Genomic DNA, 16,271 nt, shown 5'->3' with positions numbered 1-16,271 from the left:
AGGAATTGACTAGTTTTAGTTTGTTTTTATTTTTTACTTTTTTTATTCTTCGTGTTACTTTTAGTTTTTTAGGTATTAAAAGGAAAGTCTTGATCTAAAGAAGCTGAAAAGGGTAGGATGAAAGAATGCATGACTGACTTATTGCATACTGTCATTTGTGTCCAGATAAAGTGTTTTATTTTGAAGGAAACAATGACAAACCCGCTTGATTTTATCTTGCGTACTTGACACCATCAGTTAATTATTTACTTTTATTAACCTAGCCAGCTAACGTTAGCTTAGCTGGCTAGGTTAGTAAAAAGGTAATACTACTATACAGGTTTTTGGTATCGAAGTACACTAGTACAATAGTTAGTTCGCATTCACTGTGGATTAAAGCGTCAATCTAACGTCATTTTACGATACCAAATATGTTAAACTGACTCATCCTTCATGCTAATGGTTCTACTTTTCAACTTTAACATGATTAGGGCAAGTCTGAATCAAATATAAATTGAGAAGGAGGACTGTACGAAAAGGCAAAACATCGGCTAACAAACAAAAATGCGACTCCGGTGGGACTCGAACCCACAACCTTTGAATCACTTCACCATTCAATGCCTAGAAGTCCAATGCGCTATCCATTGCGCCACGGAGCCACCTGTTGCATGTGTAACCGTCTGTTGTATTTAGAGTTCACCTATCTCAATACTGTCTGATTAATGAGGTTCTTCTGTGTGTGACTGCTACATCGCCATTGACTGCACCGATTAAACACTACCATGTCACTGGCACAAATAATTAATCTGCACTAGTACAAGTTTAAACACTGGGTGGCGCTGAAGGACCATAAACTACATTCGAAGGATGTAGTCTCACCGCTGGGACGGGGGTTCGATTCCGGCTTGGCCACTTTGCTACCTATCTTCCTTCACTCCCATTTAATCTGTCCTGTATCCCTGCAACACCTGCCGTCACTCTCTATAATAAAGGAAAAAATCCAAAAGATAAATATATGTCTTACTTCAGGTAATAGGCAAAAGTATGGCTTCATATAAAAGAAACATGTACAAAGGAATCGATATAAACATGTGTGTGGGTTGTAAATAAATATTTGTTTAATTGAATTGTTATGATGAAGTTCTCTTATTCTTTCTTACTACTATGACAAAATGTATTGGACCTTTGAAATTATACTCTGCAACACCTAAATGCGCCGAATGGGTGTAACGTTGCACACCTTTGCCTTAAGCTAATACAAGGGCGTAATGACATCAATGGTATGTTGTGGTTGCGGGGTGCAGTAAGCCAAACAACCGCGAACAAAATATTCTTGCACCTTTTAAAAATATGGGTTATATTATACCTCTTGGTTTAACTTGAAGAGCCAATATAGTATATTCTTTTAGAACTTGTGTTTTTGCTTCGTTACCTTAGTAGTTACCTTACACACCAGTTCAGCGTCGTTGAAAAGTCACGACATAAGTCGACACAAAGCATAAAAAAAATAGTATGCAAATTATAAACCATGTGCCTCAATTTCACGCATGCGCAGTAAGGTGAAACCGGACACCAAAAAAATGATGAGTGGTTCTCTGATGACTTTGTTTTTGCATTAGAACAACACAATTACAGAATTCGACGGGACAAAAGCCAAAATGGTACGCGATTATGTACAATTGTTTCACGCATGCGCGGTATGGCGAAACCGGACACTGACAAATTAATGACTGCTTTTTTAATTGGTTTGTTTTTACATTAGAGCTTCACACTTCATCCTCCAATTCATTTAGGACTGTTTTCGCAGGTGCGTTCACATCCGGTCGGGAAACAGGAATCGGGATGTAAACGGAAGACATCCCTCTTGACTCTTGCGTGTCTTTGATACATCCTGCCATGAGCGGAAGTGTCTGGGATTCTGCTCAATCCACATCGCTCCAAATCAGTCGTTTGTGAAGGGAGACGGGGCGAAACCCGTCTGCATCTCTTTCCACACCATCACCACAAACCGGGCTCCATTCTGCATCGCCGTGCAGCAATTCATGTAGCCATATATCAGCGCGGGGACATGCTCAATCAGGTTAGGCATTTACTACATCAGACATGCGTAGTTAGTGATCAGTCGGTATGAGAATAGAAGATAATTTGGCAGTTATACGAACGGGTCTTTATTCCTAATGGTCGTATTTTCTTATAGGTCTGCGCAATCGACGTGAACGTCTGCCTGGACACAGGAGAGGATTAAGTTACTGTTGCTGGCGGCGGATTATTTTATTGGCCTCCTCCTGTCACGCCCGACTCTTTGGTGATCCTTTTTCCAATTTGTAGAGCAAAAGCCAGGTAAGCTATTGTACTTGAAAATAACATTGCCTATTTCCTTGACATGTCACGTGCTGCGATGAATTACGCATGAATACGCGTCCTTTGTGCTCACGCCTGTTACTCTTTGCAAAAGAGCCCCATTCCTCGTATTGAGTGCAGACAACAATAGAAAAACGACCATAAATGGCGTGTGGATATTTTTAACTGTATTGCTGGAAATTAAAAAGACCATTTTATAACCGTAGAATAGTATTTGTAAAGCCCTAAAAACCCCTAAATACCGATGGAAGTGTGTCAGACTTGGGCTTTCGTGCACAGAACTGCACGGATGTTGAGCAGTTTAATCCTCACAAGCTACTGGAAACAATGCAGACTACGGCCTGCATACCTGCTGAAATACAATTTGCTTTGACAACTGTGAAGCATTAGGTAGATGGCATATAGAGTTACTGGCTCCCCTGCCTCAGCAGCTCTGACGGGCTGCCCAACCCCCTTCCCCTTACTGCCACAGCATGTTTTGGTCTCAGGCGGATCATGCCCTTTTGTCCACTGAAGCTTGACTGTACTTTTCAGGAGGGATTCCCAGTATGAAAGAATTTGCCTGCTGGTTTGATAGCCTCTCTTCTCTCTTGTTTCAAGCTAATATGTTTGTGATTTACTGAATAACAGCAAAATATTAGCATGTTCAATGGATTGTAATTAGTTAGACACATATAAAGGAAATTGTGAATTAATCAAACTTAAGTTTTACTAAGTAAAACTAGTTTCATCTGCTCTCATTCAATCACATTGACACTGAACAGCTTTGCTTCTTGTTTCCACCTGTCTTAACTATGTAATTCACCTGTCATCTTTTTGTGTCTTCAGATAGACATGTCTTTCCGGAGAGGTGTGGTCCGGCAGAGCAAGTTCCGCCACGTCTTCGCCCAGGCGTGGAAAGCCGAGCACTGCATCGACGACGTCAGAGTGTCCCGCGTGACGTGGGACAATCCCCTCTGTGCGGTCAACCCCAAATTCATCGCCGTTATCATCGAAGCCGGCGGAGGAGGGGCCTTCCTCGTTGTTCCGATCAGCAAGGTTAAAACCCCTACTACTGCATTGCAATCAGCATCATATAAACAGCGGATCAATACAGATAAAAGCCTCTATCTTCTTTCCCATCTTGCACTCTGCTGCTAAAAGCATTACATCAGCAACTCGTTGACACGTCGCTCTTTGCCTGGCTGATGTATATGCAGCCCATTTAAAACACACTGTGGACAAAGGTTAAACTCCTGTCATGAGTTAAAGTTTCTCCAGCCGGCCGTCACAGTGTTGTGATTTTAACCTTTTGTTTTTCCCCACAGAGCGGCAGAATCGATCAGTCCTGTCCCACGGTGTGCGGCCATGCAGCGCCGGTGCTGGACATCCAGTGGTCTCCTCATGACGACAACATTATTGCGAGTGCCTCAGAGGACTGCACAGTTAAGGTAGGTTAACAAGCTCAAGAGTCGTAAAGCTTGTGTGCTAATGTGTGGCTCTTTATCACTTATTGGTGTCACCTGCTGTCATATATAACACATGCTAATGTGACACACTATTGCATAAACTAGTTCTCTGACACCTATAGTGATTTTCTTTGGTTAAAGGAAGTAACTATTGCTGCTATTATAGAGCCATTAGTGTCTTTGTGCCCAACTCTGATAACGCCTGAATGCAGCATCAAAGCTAATTTTACATTACAACAATAATAACATTAAAAACTACTGATTACGCATCAGTTTTTACGTGCAGCCAATCATGGAAACCCCTTAGTAATGCTTTTATAATTTAGGAAATAGACTTATTCTTCTCCTTCCCAAGGATATATCAGAAAATTGATACTACTTTCGTGTCTGTGCATGAAACAGGAAGCTAAAGCTACAAGAGGTTAGCCTAGCTTAGAAAATAACACTGGAAGGAGGGAAACAGCTAGCTTAGCTCTGTCCAAAAGTAGTAAATTCATCCTACCAGCCCCTCTAAAGTTCAATAATAAATACATTATAGCCTGTTTGCTTATTTTCCGGGATAAAAATGACAAATTTTAGTTTTAAAACGGGCTAGCTATCTAAGCTAGCTTGTTTAGCCGGCTGCTTCCGGTGGATATGCTGAATAGTGAACAGACAAACGTAAAAGTGGTATCAATCTTCTCGTCTTATTCTCAGCAAGAAGACGAGACGGTGAAGAAAACATTCAGTTTAGTTGAGTTGAGTTCTTTTGGGGAGAAACGCTGTTGGCTAAATGTTTGACTGTCACTTCGGTGTTCCTGAATCCTCATACTTATGTACATTTTTAAGACTTAAACAAATATCGGCTGCGTTTATTATTTTTTTTAAGGTGTGGCAGATCCCAGACGGAGGCCTGACGAGTCCGATGACGGAGGCTATTGTGACCCTGGAGGGACACAGTAAAAGAGTGGGAATTCTGGCTTGGCACCCAACTGCCTTCAACATCCTCTTGACTGCAGGTAACTACACTTATCTCATTCTAGTTTGCAATGATTGGTTTTTACATACATTTACATACAAACAAAAAGTAAGGGTAACACTTTTATCAGTACATGATGAGAGTTGAAAAACAGCTCTTGTCTCACTGTGTTGGTGTTCAGTGACAGCCAGTTCAAATACTACTGCATTATACAGGCAAGGAATTGGATTTCCCTCCTCTGAGCAATTCATAGCATGCAGTGCAAGTTAAGGGAGAAAGCGATTAACCTGAAAAATAATTACACTTCACTGCAAAGCTGCTGGATTTAGTTTCATTTTAACCGAATCCCAAGTTCTGTAAAACACACACACACTAACAAACAAGCAGACTTTGTACTCTAATTAGGGTTATGTATAATTTGCAAATAATGGAGGTAGAATTGGTGACAGAGCAGAAATTTAAGGTCGTAAAACATGGTTAAATAAACTGGAAAAAAAACACCCTGTAAACTTTATATCATCCTACTGTAGGAGTTCAAAGTTCTCATGTGTTGAAGACAAGTGGCAGCCCACTCAAGTCATAAGAGCACACCACTCGGCTCCACCGATACCTCCACTAGCTTCCTGTTGTTTTCACAACTGTACCGATGCACATTTGCATTTGTATCTTGGCATGCAAAGCTCTCATGGTGTGTTCAGGGAGACATCTGCAGAACTCAGTCTCCTGAACTTGACTTCTCATCGCTGTTCTTTTGTAGATGTTAACAGTACATTTCCTTTCTGTTGTGTAGTGTTAGTATCAACGTCAGATGCTTTTGTATGAAACAGTGAGGGGAAGCTAAGTCAAACCAGACTGGACATCAGGCTTGTAGAGTTACGAACTGCCCCTTGTGTTCGGCTTCCTTTTAAAAATAGGTGGTATCATGCTGTTTCACATTTTAAGACATTTATATAATGTTACAATGTTGGATGTCCAGACTAAACATGGCTGAAGTTTGTAGGTAAAAGTATGTTGGAGTAATCCCCTGCTAAAAAAAGTCTTAGTATGCAGGCTGCTCTGAACGCCATGTTTCAGACACACTTCTCCAGACGCTTCACTTTGTGATGTCACAAAGTGGAGGAACTCTATATTTGGGCATCTGCCCAAGGCACAATAGAACTTCCTGCCCCTGGCAGAGTTCAAGGGCTCGCCCCCACCCAGCAGCTCAGTCTGCCTCGGAAATGTTTTTTCACTCCACCGCTCTGCTCAACCACTCTGCTCATCAAGTTGGTTAAGAATGTCTCGTGTTTCTTTGGCTGTGAAGGAAAAACATCAGTGTTTACTTTTCTAAAGGACGAGAGCAGCCAGACGTTCATTTCACAACAAGAAAGTTAAGGTTACTCTTTGATGTCAACTCTGAACACAGAGTCATCAGAGGCGTCAGAGGCGTGCCTGAAACACTGAGTTCTGCCCCTCGACTGAGGGCTGGTCAGGCAGAATAGAGGAGGCTTGTAGGGGCGGGGTTTCTCAAAGAGACAGAGCTGATCGAGTAGTCTTTTTGTTCACCACTTCTTTCTCAAAGTGCGTAGACAGAGTATTCAATGTTTTTCTCCGGATTATAGCTAGCTTACTCTGGCTAGTAAAGACAACAAGGCCCCAAAACAACCCCATCATGCATGCAACACTTTCTTAAAAGGGATGTTTGAATGTGGCCCCTTTTGCTAGGTACGAGTACATAAAAGAAACTACTCATCCTCATTTGATCGCATTGCTTAATGCAACGCTAATTACAACCTAGTGCTCCATTGTAATGTTAGCTAGATGTTAGCCTGACTGCTGCTAATATTCTCAACATGATGACACAATCATGAGAGCAGCATTGTTTGATTGATGCGTGTAAACTTGCCACCATTGGATACACATCTTAACCAAAGATAGCAGATAAACACAAGCGTGCTACAGACACAGAGCGCCTTCAGTGGCTAACTTTTCCTTTTAAATTGCCGCTGTCACATTATGCACATTGGATGTTTTCTGTTCCTTTCCCTAGGCTGCGACAATGTGATTTTTGTGTGGAACGTGGGCACCGGGGAGCTCGTGTACCAGCTGAGCGATGCCCACCCAGACCTCATCTACAGTGTCTGCTGGAACAAGGACGGCAGCGCTGTGTGCACCGTCTGCAAGGACAAGGCTCTGCGTGTCATCGACCCGCGGAGGGGCACCGTCCTCAAGGTTATTTCACACTTTTGCTGTGTTTGCAGAGGCACACAGAAGAATTACCCAGCGCAGCATCATGCATGGGCACATCCTACTGTCCTTGTGACCAGGTTCCACTCTCTGATTCTCCTAGGTGAAAGAGAAGGTCCACGACGGCACTCGGCCAATGAGAGCTGTGTTCCTGTCAGATGGGAAGATCCTGACCACAGGCTTCAGCCGTATGAGTGAGAGACAGCTGGCATTGTGGGATACGGTAAGTGCGACTTGCCTCTTGTTAATCTAAAACAACTCTTATTGAATGACTCTTCAGTGCACTGTTGATGTTAAATACCAATGTTTGGAAATGTAGGAGGGAAGTGTACACTTTGTTTAAATAATGGTTAACCTGTCCTGTTAACATTCATCTTTGTTTTTACAGAAAGATCTCTCCGAGCCGATGGCAGTGCAGGAGATGGATACCAGCAATGGGGTTCTTTTACCCTTCTATGACCCCGACACAAACATGGTCTACCTGTGTGGAAAGGTTAGATATCATGACTGTACAGAGAGCACTTGAACAGTAAGCGTTATTATCCAGTTCATTGTTGCTTCAGTCATTTTAATTAGATGATCTTGTTTCTCTCAGGGGGACTGCACCATACGGTACTTTGAAGTGACAGACGAATCCCCGTATGTCCACTTCCTCAGCTTGTACAGCAGCAAGGAGCCTCAGAGGGGCGCCGGCTTTCTGAGTAAAAGAGGCGTGGATGTCAACAAGTGTGAGATTGCAAGGTATGAAATGTTGACATGTTCATCTAGAAATACTTTTTTTGACTTCAAAAGACAAAATGACATTCTTTATGTTTCTTATTGTCAACAAAGTTTGATCTACCTGAGTATTGCCTGTGTAGCAAAAGCCTCATATGGCATATTTTGTTGTGTTGGCGCCACAGTTAGCATCATTAAGTAATACAGCATTTAAGACACATTTTAGTCTTTTCCTGGGTTTTGTTGACATTAAGAAAACTGTAGAAAACATCAGCGTCATTTCTTATGCAACATTAATTATTTCCAGGTTCTACAAACTTCATGAAAGAAAAGTGGAACCCATTTCTATGACTGTACCGCGAAAGGTAAGCAATGCCTACTCTTTAAGTCTTTAAAAACCAATTTAAAGATAGAATGAAAGCTTTCTCTGTGCTTATGGAGTCTATCCACAACTGCGTAATAAAAACACTTTCCTGTCTCCGTCTTGCCTCCCCAGTCAGATCTGTTTCAGGGAGACCTTTACCCTGACACAGCTGGCTTGGAGCCGGCTCTGCTGGCAGATGAATGGATTTCTGGCCAGGACGCTCCTCCCCTCTTGGTCTCTCTGAGTGGCGGGTACTCAGCTCCTCCATCCAAGCAAAGAGACACCCTCAGAGGCAAACCCAAGCTCGTCTCGCAGGACTCCGGGGCCGGGGCTGCCCAACCTGCAGCGAGCAGCGTAGCCGCTCCCACGTCTACATCTACCTCTGCTGCCAAGGAAACAGAGGAGGAGGTGCCACAGCCAAGAGTGACGGATGGAAATAGTGACAGGCCGAAGCGAGAGGTGAGTTGGCAGAGTTAGACATGAAGTGTTTTACCACCAAAAGTACCCAGGACTTTTAGTTCCAGGAACTACTTTTTAGGGCATTTATAGATAACCCTAGTCAATTGTTGTTTCCACAAAGATTTAAAGACCCATGATGATCAGACAAATTTGTCTTCTCACGTCCGAAAAAGTCTGCTGAATGCTCAGAGTATTTGAATAACAAGAAATGTTTAGCGCTGCAAGTCCCACCTGAAAGTCCCTGTACTATAAGAAAAGTAGTACCGCCCCAGCAGAGACCTGTGGGGGAGCAAAATGAAATCCCTGGGACTTTATTCAGACCCTGGTCCCTGCATCAGAAACGCACTAGTTACCTCTTAAAGTCCCTGGTCCCTGCAGTGGAAACACATTGAGTACCTTCTAAAGTCCCTTGTCCCTGCAGTGGAAACACATTGAGTACCTCTTAAAGTCCCTTGTCCCTGCAGTGGAAACACATTGAGTACTTTCTAAAGTCCCTGCAGTGGAAACACATTGAGTACCTTCCAAAGTCCCTGGTCCCTGCAGTGGAAACACATTGAGTACCTCTTAAAGTCCCTGGTCCCTGCAGTGGAAACACATTGAGTACTTTCTAAAGTCCCTTGTCCCTGCAGTGGAAACACATTGAGTACCTCTTAAAGTCCCTTGTCCCTGCAGTGGAAACACATTGAGTACTTTCTAAAGTCCCTGCAGTGGAAACACATTGAGTACCTTCCAAAGTCCCTGGTCCCTGCAGTGGAAACACATTGAGTACCTCTTAAAGTCCCTTGTCCCTGCAGTGGAAACACATTGAGTACCTCTTAAAGTCCCTTGTCCCTGCAGTGGAAACACATTGAGTACTTTCTAAAGTCCCTGCAGTGGAAACACATTGAGTACCTTCCAAAGTCCCTGGTCCCTGCAGTGGAAACACATTGAGTACCTCTTAAAGTCCTTGGTCCCTGCAGTGGAAACACATTAAATACCTTCTAAAGTCCCTGGTCCCTGCAGTGGAAACACATTAAGTACTTTCTGAAGTCCCTGGTCCCTGCAGTGGAAACACATTAAGTACTTTCTAAAGTCCCTGGTCCCTGCAGTGGAAACACATTGAGTGCCTCCTAAAGTCCCTGGTCCCTGCAGTGGAAACACATTGAGTGCCTCCTAAAGTCCCTGGTCCCTGCAGTGGAAACACATTGAGAACCTTCTAAAGTCCCTGGTCTCTGAGGAAAGTTTCTGCGGTGGAAACAGCTATGTTGACATTTTCGTGCTGAAACTGGTTTTCTGACTCCTCTCCTCCTCCCTCCTTTCAGGACGAGCTGTTGACCGAGCTGTTAGCAGAAATGAAAGCCCTGCGCGCCGTCGTCCTCGCCCAGAGCCAGAGAATCGAGCTGCTGGAGAGGCAGCTTGCTCGGATAGAGGATGGGGACGTATGAGCGAAGGGCGGAGAACCACTACATTCGCAGGGCATTCTTACTTAGTCCATAGACCATAGCCTTACTAGAATCAACTGTACCTTAAGCTGTGTGAGTGGGAGAATGTAGTGTAGGCAACAAACTGTGAATCACAGCGGCTCACAACCAGGTCACCTGTTGTGATGAAAGCAAGACGACGGTTTGTTTCTGTGATCAGGCTGTGGCGGAGAATGGGGTGTCATCTGCAAAAAGTGATATATTATAGTGCTTTGTTTTTTCATATGAAGGAGTATTGTAGCAGCTTTTCGGTGGTGCATTTAGTGCAGCTTTGCGTAACATTGCATTCAATTTGTCGGGCTTCAAAGGAGTTGCATTGCCTCAAATTAATGTGATACAAGCAAAATAAAGAAGGTCAACATACTATAGCAAAGCAATGAAGTACCTCCAATATGATTTATTTTCTTTTAAGCACTACAAATGTAACCATTAGGGCTAATTAATCAGGTAGTTAAAGCTGCTAAACTGTGATGTCATATCAAAACCCCAATTGTTAATTCATCGTGTGACTTGTGCTTCTTTTTACTACTTCATTATAGGACGCAGTGTGTAAGGTTAAAGGTAGGAAAAACCTGGTACAGAGTAATGACAGTGAGAGTTATGTGGAAATAGCTAATGAGAGTGTAGTTGGATATCTATGTGTATTGTAATTATGTGTGTAGTCTTTGCAGTCGATGAAAAGGTAACCCTTGTGATTTTGTACCTCGGAGCTGTAAGCTAAAATGAGCGTGTGTGTGTTATAAACATTACGTGCACTAATAACATAACACTTGCCGCAGCCTCGCTAATACACACCAGATTTGTTTAAAAGAGCAGCCCCGTGTTTCCAGTCACAAGAAAGAGGAAGTTAAAGTAAATGTGAAACATTTTCTACTTACATTTGTATCGGTGTTAAAAGATTGACAGATTATTTTTTTTAATTTTAGTTAAGTTTTTTGCCGTTACATGTAGACGCACTCACCTGTTAGGTCTCAACCGTCTATGATCATGTAACAATGGTACATTCCCTTTGTAACTTAGCTAATTTATATTTCTCCATGCACTGACCTCTAAACACTAACTGTAACACTAGTAGCAGTTGAAATGAGACTACATTGTTAAACTTCAATAAACATTCATTCCTCCTTTGTATTAACTGAATGGTCATATTTGTAATTCTTCATATGTGTGTTTTAATTGTCTACTTGTTGAGTGGGTATACATCTACGGAAGCCCTTAGCAGACATGCAGCCATACATTATATTTACTTTAAGTTATTTCTGGACAAAAAGTAATGACATAAAATTACAATGAAGTGAAACTTTTTGTGCATGTCAGAAAACAATGCAGCTACATTTTGCAACTGGACAGTGTTTGAGATTAGAAAAGGAACATAGCTTGCAGTTTGCAAAGCGCCTTGCACGAATTAAAAGTACGACAGAAGAAGCTGTGGTCTGATACAACAAAGACGAAACTCAGCAGACTGTGCAAAAGCACAGTGTCTAGGAACACGAGCCACCGTCATGCATGATGGCAGAGACGAAGAAGTATGAGCTGTAGTGTGCAACAGATACTGTGTTTTAAAATTAAGCCACTTTTCCTGATTGCACATCACACAGTCATGTTTGTGTCCTCAGTTACAGTTAAAGAAATGAACTGTAGAGACTTGGTGCGGCTGTGTGTATGACATGAAGGGGCTTTGGCTGTGAAAACAGGATGTGGCCGCCGACACAAGTTCAGAAGCCGCGCGCAGCTCTTTAACTCGGTATGCTCTTTTTATCTACAAATCTTGCAACTGTTGTGTTTATTAATAACCTGAATGTTAATGCTTAAATCAAATAATCAGTCAGACCACAGATTGACCACTGGGTTAGCTTGGGGCTCAATGTCAAAAATACATAAGTTCAACTTTAAAATTGATGTAACATTTTTAACAAACCCTTGCATCATTTTGCCTGTTGTGGTGTTACCTTGAACTTGAGATATGTGACCTTACAAGGTGGAAATGTGTACACTATATCAATGTGCTACAAACACACACAAATACACCTTCCTCTTTCCATAAATACATTACTCCTCTGTGCTTTCCACCACACCCTTCTTGATTTTGCCTGTGCTTTCACCTCCTTCAGCTTCCACCTACCTCAGCTTTCTTCACCACACGTCACTCACCAAACCCCTCTCTCGTTTTCACACACTGCTCAAAAGTACCACAAAGGATCGGCCTCTTTACAGAGTTTGTGCTCTAACAACTGGGACGGCATCATTTATCTTCTGCACACAACCTGAGTAAGTGTTAACTGAGTATTTCCTTCTTTCTTATATTTTGAATAGCTCGTTCACATTTTTTTGGGTCTTGTTTTGTTAATTATGATATATGTGCTTCTAATTTAGTTTGCTGTTCCTTGTTCTACGGCTTCATGTGTTCATTTGATGTTAGTCTTTCTCAGCTTATATACTTAATCATTTACTTAATGGACTTTGTGTGATAAGGTTGTATAATAACAGTAATACAGACTTTAATTCAGCTACTATCCGTTTGCATTTCCGCTTTAAATTGCATCTTAAGTGTAGTTCTCACACATCTTTTATTAAACATAATAGTGCAAAAACTATGACTTAGAAAGTGTTCTCGCCCGCCACGCTCACTGATGCTGTTCAGTGACAGGAAACCAGTGAAGCTGCGAGCGGTCTGCTAGCTTCCTGTCACTCTACAGTCACACAGTTTATAGTCAGACAAGATAAAGGCAATACAGACTTCCTGTTACATCTCCAGAGTTTTGACATACAGTATATACCAATTATGAGCCTGTGGTTAAACTTCAGCCAGTGTGGACGGTAACTCTTACTATTATTCTGTCTGGATTAGATTTATACAGAAAACCATTCTATGTGTGTTAAAACAAGCAGCTTCCTGTATGTAAGACATTTTGAGTTTTTTTAATCTGCTTCATTCTGAATGGGTTAAACCTGAAATGTCTGTTTTTTTTCTAGTTTCTGACAATTGTTCCTGAATCTAAATCCACCGATGGATGTCATTCTGACGAGAACTCTGCAACTGCTTTGAAAGAACAAGTTTGACTGCAACGTTCTGCCTGTAACTGTGACATCAAGCCAGAGGGATTTTCTGAATTTTATAAGACGGTAAATAACATGTCTCCTTAATCTGCCTCAGTGTTGTAGGATTTACAGCTTGATGATATTCCTGGGGATCTTGAAAGAAATAGTGTCAGATTGAGACCTGTTTACAACAGCCTACATAATGATTAGCATCTATGTCAGCTTGGTTTACGTTGCCTTAAGTGACATTTTGATTGTGCTGCAGGAAACATGCTTACTTAAAAAAAACATGAAAATTGCTTGCATCCTCTAATCCTTCTTGTGCAGAAGGCGTTAATTTATATGGTTTGCACCCAAGTAGGAGCTAAAACAAAACCAAAAACACAATTTCCAAACACAAAGGGCTACTTCTATTTTTAAACATTGTTGAACCTTTTGGGGGAAGTGCTTATTCTATTTCTATTCCAAAGGAGTTACATGAGAAGACTTATACCACTCTCATGTTTGTACACTAATGGCGGAACAGTAAGCAGCCAGAAAGCTAGCTTAGCTTAAACACTCAAAAAAGCTAGCCTGGCTCTTTATAAAGGCAACAAACTCCCTTCAAGCACTATCTTTTTTAATGACTTGAAAAGAGTTAGATGTTAGAAGTTGGACATGAAGACTGATACCACTCTGTCTGGACACTATTTAACGATGTTACAGATAGCAGTCAGAAAGCTAGCTTAGTTTAGTTTAGCATAACGATTAGAAACAGCTAGCCTGGCTCTGTCCAAAGGTAACCAAACAACCTACTAGCACCTCAAAAGCTCACTAATTAACACATTAAATCTAAAAAAAGTGTTTGCAGTTTTACAATGTCTTATGTGCTGGAATATTTCTTTGTGTGTCAGGTCTTTTGACTACAGAGCTAGGCTAGCTGTTGCTCCCTGTTTCAAGTGTTGAATTAAGCTAACTAGCTGTTTCAGCTGGCCCGCATATTAATAGTATAGATGTGGGACAGCATTGGCGACAGAAAGTCTATTTTCCACAGTCTGAAGTATTTCTTTTTAACACAACTTAATACTAAAACTCTGTTGAATTGAATAACTCCCCACGTGTGACAGTGCTAACTCGGCAACGCTTTTCTCTTTCTCTCTCTCTCTTCACCTCAGGCATGGCTGAGTCTGAGAAAGCCTTAGATGGACCAACATCAGATAAGACTGTGCTGATCCTTGCGTTCATCCTTTTTGGCTTAATTGTATTGCTGATCTTCTTGTACAAGAAGCTGAACAAGGAGGCCAATGGAGAATATACCATACGTCGCATTGTGTATAAAGAAGGAGGGGTCAGAGATCGGGTCAGAGGTGTAGCATTGGCTCTGGAGACACGTCTTGGAGTCCAGCTGTGGCCTCGAAGTGATTCCAATGAGGATGGAGAAGAAATGGAGGAAATGGAAATCGACGATGAGGAGAGACAGGTGGAGAAGGGTACTAGCCATGGGAGTGACAGCGAGGGAGAAGACCAAGAAGAGGAGGAGGACGAGGAGGAGGAAGAGGAGGAGAGAACGGGAGATGGAGGTGACACTTCAGGGGATAACTCGAGTTTGAAGAGTTCTGAAGCAGGAGAAACAGCTAGGCTAATGGATCAACCAGAGGCAAAGGGAGAGATCGGGGAGAAAAGGGAAGAAAAGGAGGTGAAATTTGGAGATGGGGAAGGGGAAGGTGAAGGTGAGGCAAGCGGAGGGCCTGGATTGTTGATAGATCTAAAGCAGTTCTCTGGAAGTGCAACCTGGTCTGAGGGGGGCGTCTGCCGGGATGGTGATGTGACTGCACTGTGAGAACAGCTTAACAAAACAGGAAATACAAGGGAGGCTAAGGGTGTAGTCTGAACCACGGGGTATAGTCAGGATTTAAGAAATATTGAGGTTATAAATTCAAGACCCCCAAAGAAAAAGCTGTTCCACACTGCTTTCTGTGTGAGCGTAAAAGTATTCAAGCAAAAAGTACAGGAACCCGTCTTAAAAACACAAATTATGTGTACATTTTTAATACAGATTTATCTAAAAACCCATAAATATGCCATAAAAACACAGAGGACATCATCTCATTGTCCTTTCTGGCATATTTAGATCTCACCTTAATTTGATTATGTTTAGGCATCAGGATAAAAAGGGCATTGATGAATAAACCTGTTGTAAATATGGAGGATTACACTGGATTGGATTTTGAATGTGTACGTTTGATTGTTGCGTAAGTGTATTGCATCTGTTTTTATTGCTTTAAATTGCTTTCTAATAAACTGAAAATTCAAAACGGTCTAACAATAACATGGGAACTTGTCGGGGACATTTTTATTTACATGTTAGGGACCACACTATGAAAGAAATCGACATCAATGTCACTATAAAACCAATGACATGCAGGTTAGATGTTGATTATGACCACGCTGACTTGCTTAGTGTTTGTTGAATGTATTTAAAGGCAGTTCGTGAGTATAATTTTCTTTCTGAGTTACTGTACACTGTATCTAAATAAATACATAAAAATAACCTGTTCACCAGAAATACTGATTAATTTGTTGAGATAGACCTACCAACAATGCATCAGCCCATCACAAACCACAGACTATACATTTTACCATTAAATTCTATTGTCTACCTTAAATGAACCAATGGGGATGTAGCTCAGTGGTAGAGCGCATGCTTCGCATGTATGAGGTCCCGGGTTCAATCCCCGGCATCTCCACTGACTTTCCTTTTCCCTTCAGACTTTATTCTCACCTCTCAGAACAGAACAACAGACTAAGATAAATTGTGGATGTATAAAAGCACTTATTTTAACATTTTAAAAACTAATATTTATTTGAACATGGTTACGACAAGCTCTACAGTAGCAAAGAGCGTCTGAGAAGACGGACATTCATGATTGGCTGCACGGAAATCTTGCTCAAATCTGATTGGATGTTGGAGGCCTTCGAGGCGTGGGAGTGTTACGCATGCCAGTGTCAAACATTTATTTTTCGCCGGCAAATTATTCTCGGTGGTGGGTGAGAGCCACTCGATCGAGGCACTATGGATAAACCAATAAGTGAGCACCAGTCAAAGTAGGTTAAACACAACTGTAGTGACACATTATCGAATCAATTATTTAACCAAAGATACGGGATTTTACCTCAAGACTGAAGACATTCCCACAGTGACAGATGGATCATTATAAAGCACATCAAGTGATCAACAAAGCAGTGATTTGACTGGAGACACTGGATCCGATCTCACCTGG

The 16,271-nt window shown here is 41.9% G+C and overlaps 2 protein-coding genes, 1 long non-coding RNA gene and 2 other non-coding genes across 6 annotated transcripts; 4 read left to right on the top strand and 1 right to left on the bottom strand.

Moving 5' to 3' along the window:
* Positions 1-546: 546 nt before the first annotated feature.
* trnar-ucu (transfer RNA arginine (anticodon UCU)) lies at positions 547-638 on the bottom strand. Its single transcript is given in 2 exon segments — positions 547-582; positions 602-638. It is a non-coding gene; the product is annotated as a tRNA-Arg (tRNA).
* Positions 639-1,813: 1,175 nt separating this feature from the next.
* On the top strand, positions 1,814-11,103 carry coro1b (coronin, actin binding protein, 1B). 2 transcript variants are annotated; one of them, XM_069672386.1, is made up of 12 exons: positions 1,814-2,059; positions 2,177-2,319; positions 3,169-3,378; positions 3,648-3,770; positions 4,657-4,786; positions 6,776-6,957; positions 7,076-7,195; positions 7,361-7,465; positions 7,568-7,713; positions 7,997-8,054; positions 8,186-8,512; positions 9,814-11,103. In XM_069672386.1, exons 3-12 carry the CDS (start codon positions 3,175-3,177, stop codon positions 9,934-9,936), a joined length of 1,518 nt encoding a protein of 505 aa, XP_069528487.1. In that variant the 5' UTR covers positions 1,814-2,059; positions 2,177-2,319; positions 3,169-3,174; the 3' UTR covers positions 9,937-11,103. The 2 variants fall into 2 exon arrangements, with proteins under 2 accessions (XP_069528487.1, XP_069528488.1); XM_069672387.1 differs by lacking the exon at positions 1,814-2,059 and having other exon boundaries at positions 2,099-2,319.
* Positions 11,104-12,079: 976 nt separating this feature from the next.
* LOC138600857 (uncharacterized) lies at positions 12,080-14,194 on the top strand. The gene is made up of 3 exons (XR_011308768.1): positions 12,080-12,240; positions 12,946-13,095; positions 14,166-14,194. It is a non-coding gene; the product is annotated as an uncharacterized lncRNA (long non-coding RNA).
* A 9-nt stretch (positions 14,195-14,203) lies between these two features.
* LOC138600441 (integrin-binding sialoprotein-like) lies at positions 14,204-15,321 on the top strand (the record flags this gene model as incomplete). The annotated part of the gene is made up of 1 exon (XM_069671866.1): positions 14,204-15,321. A coding segment is annotated over one exon (627 nt), but the record flags the coding sequence as incomplete, so codon positions are not given.
* A 344-nt stretch (positions 15,322-15,665) lies between these two features.
* trnaa-cgc (transfer RNA alanine (anticodon CGC)) lies at positions 15,666-15,737 on the top strand. Its single transcript has one exon. It is a non-coding gene; the product is annotated as a tRNA-Ala (tRNA).
* The last annotated feature ends 534 nt before the right edge of the window (positions 15,738-16,271 follow it).

The sequence above is a fragment of the Semicossyphus pulcher genome, unplaced genomic scaffold (assembly GCF_022749685.1).
Source record: "Semicossyphus pulcher isolate SPU_LCO1_2020_fin unplaced genomic scaffold, fSemPul1.0.p SCAF_21, whole genome shotgun sequence".
NCBI classification, from domain to species: Eukaryota; Metazoa; Chordata; class Actinopteri; order Labriformes; family Labridae; genus Semicossyphus; species Semicossyphus pulcher.
This window is presented reverse-complemented; position numbering and strand designations above follow the sequence as displayed.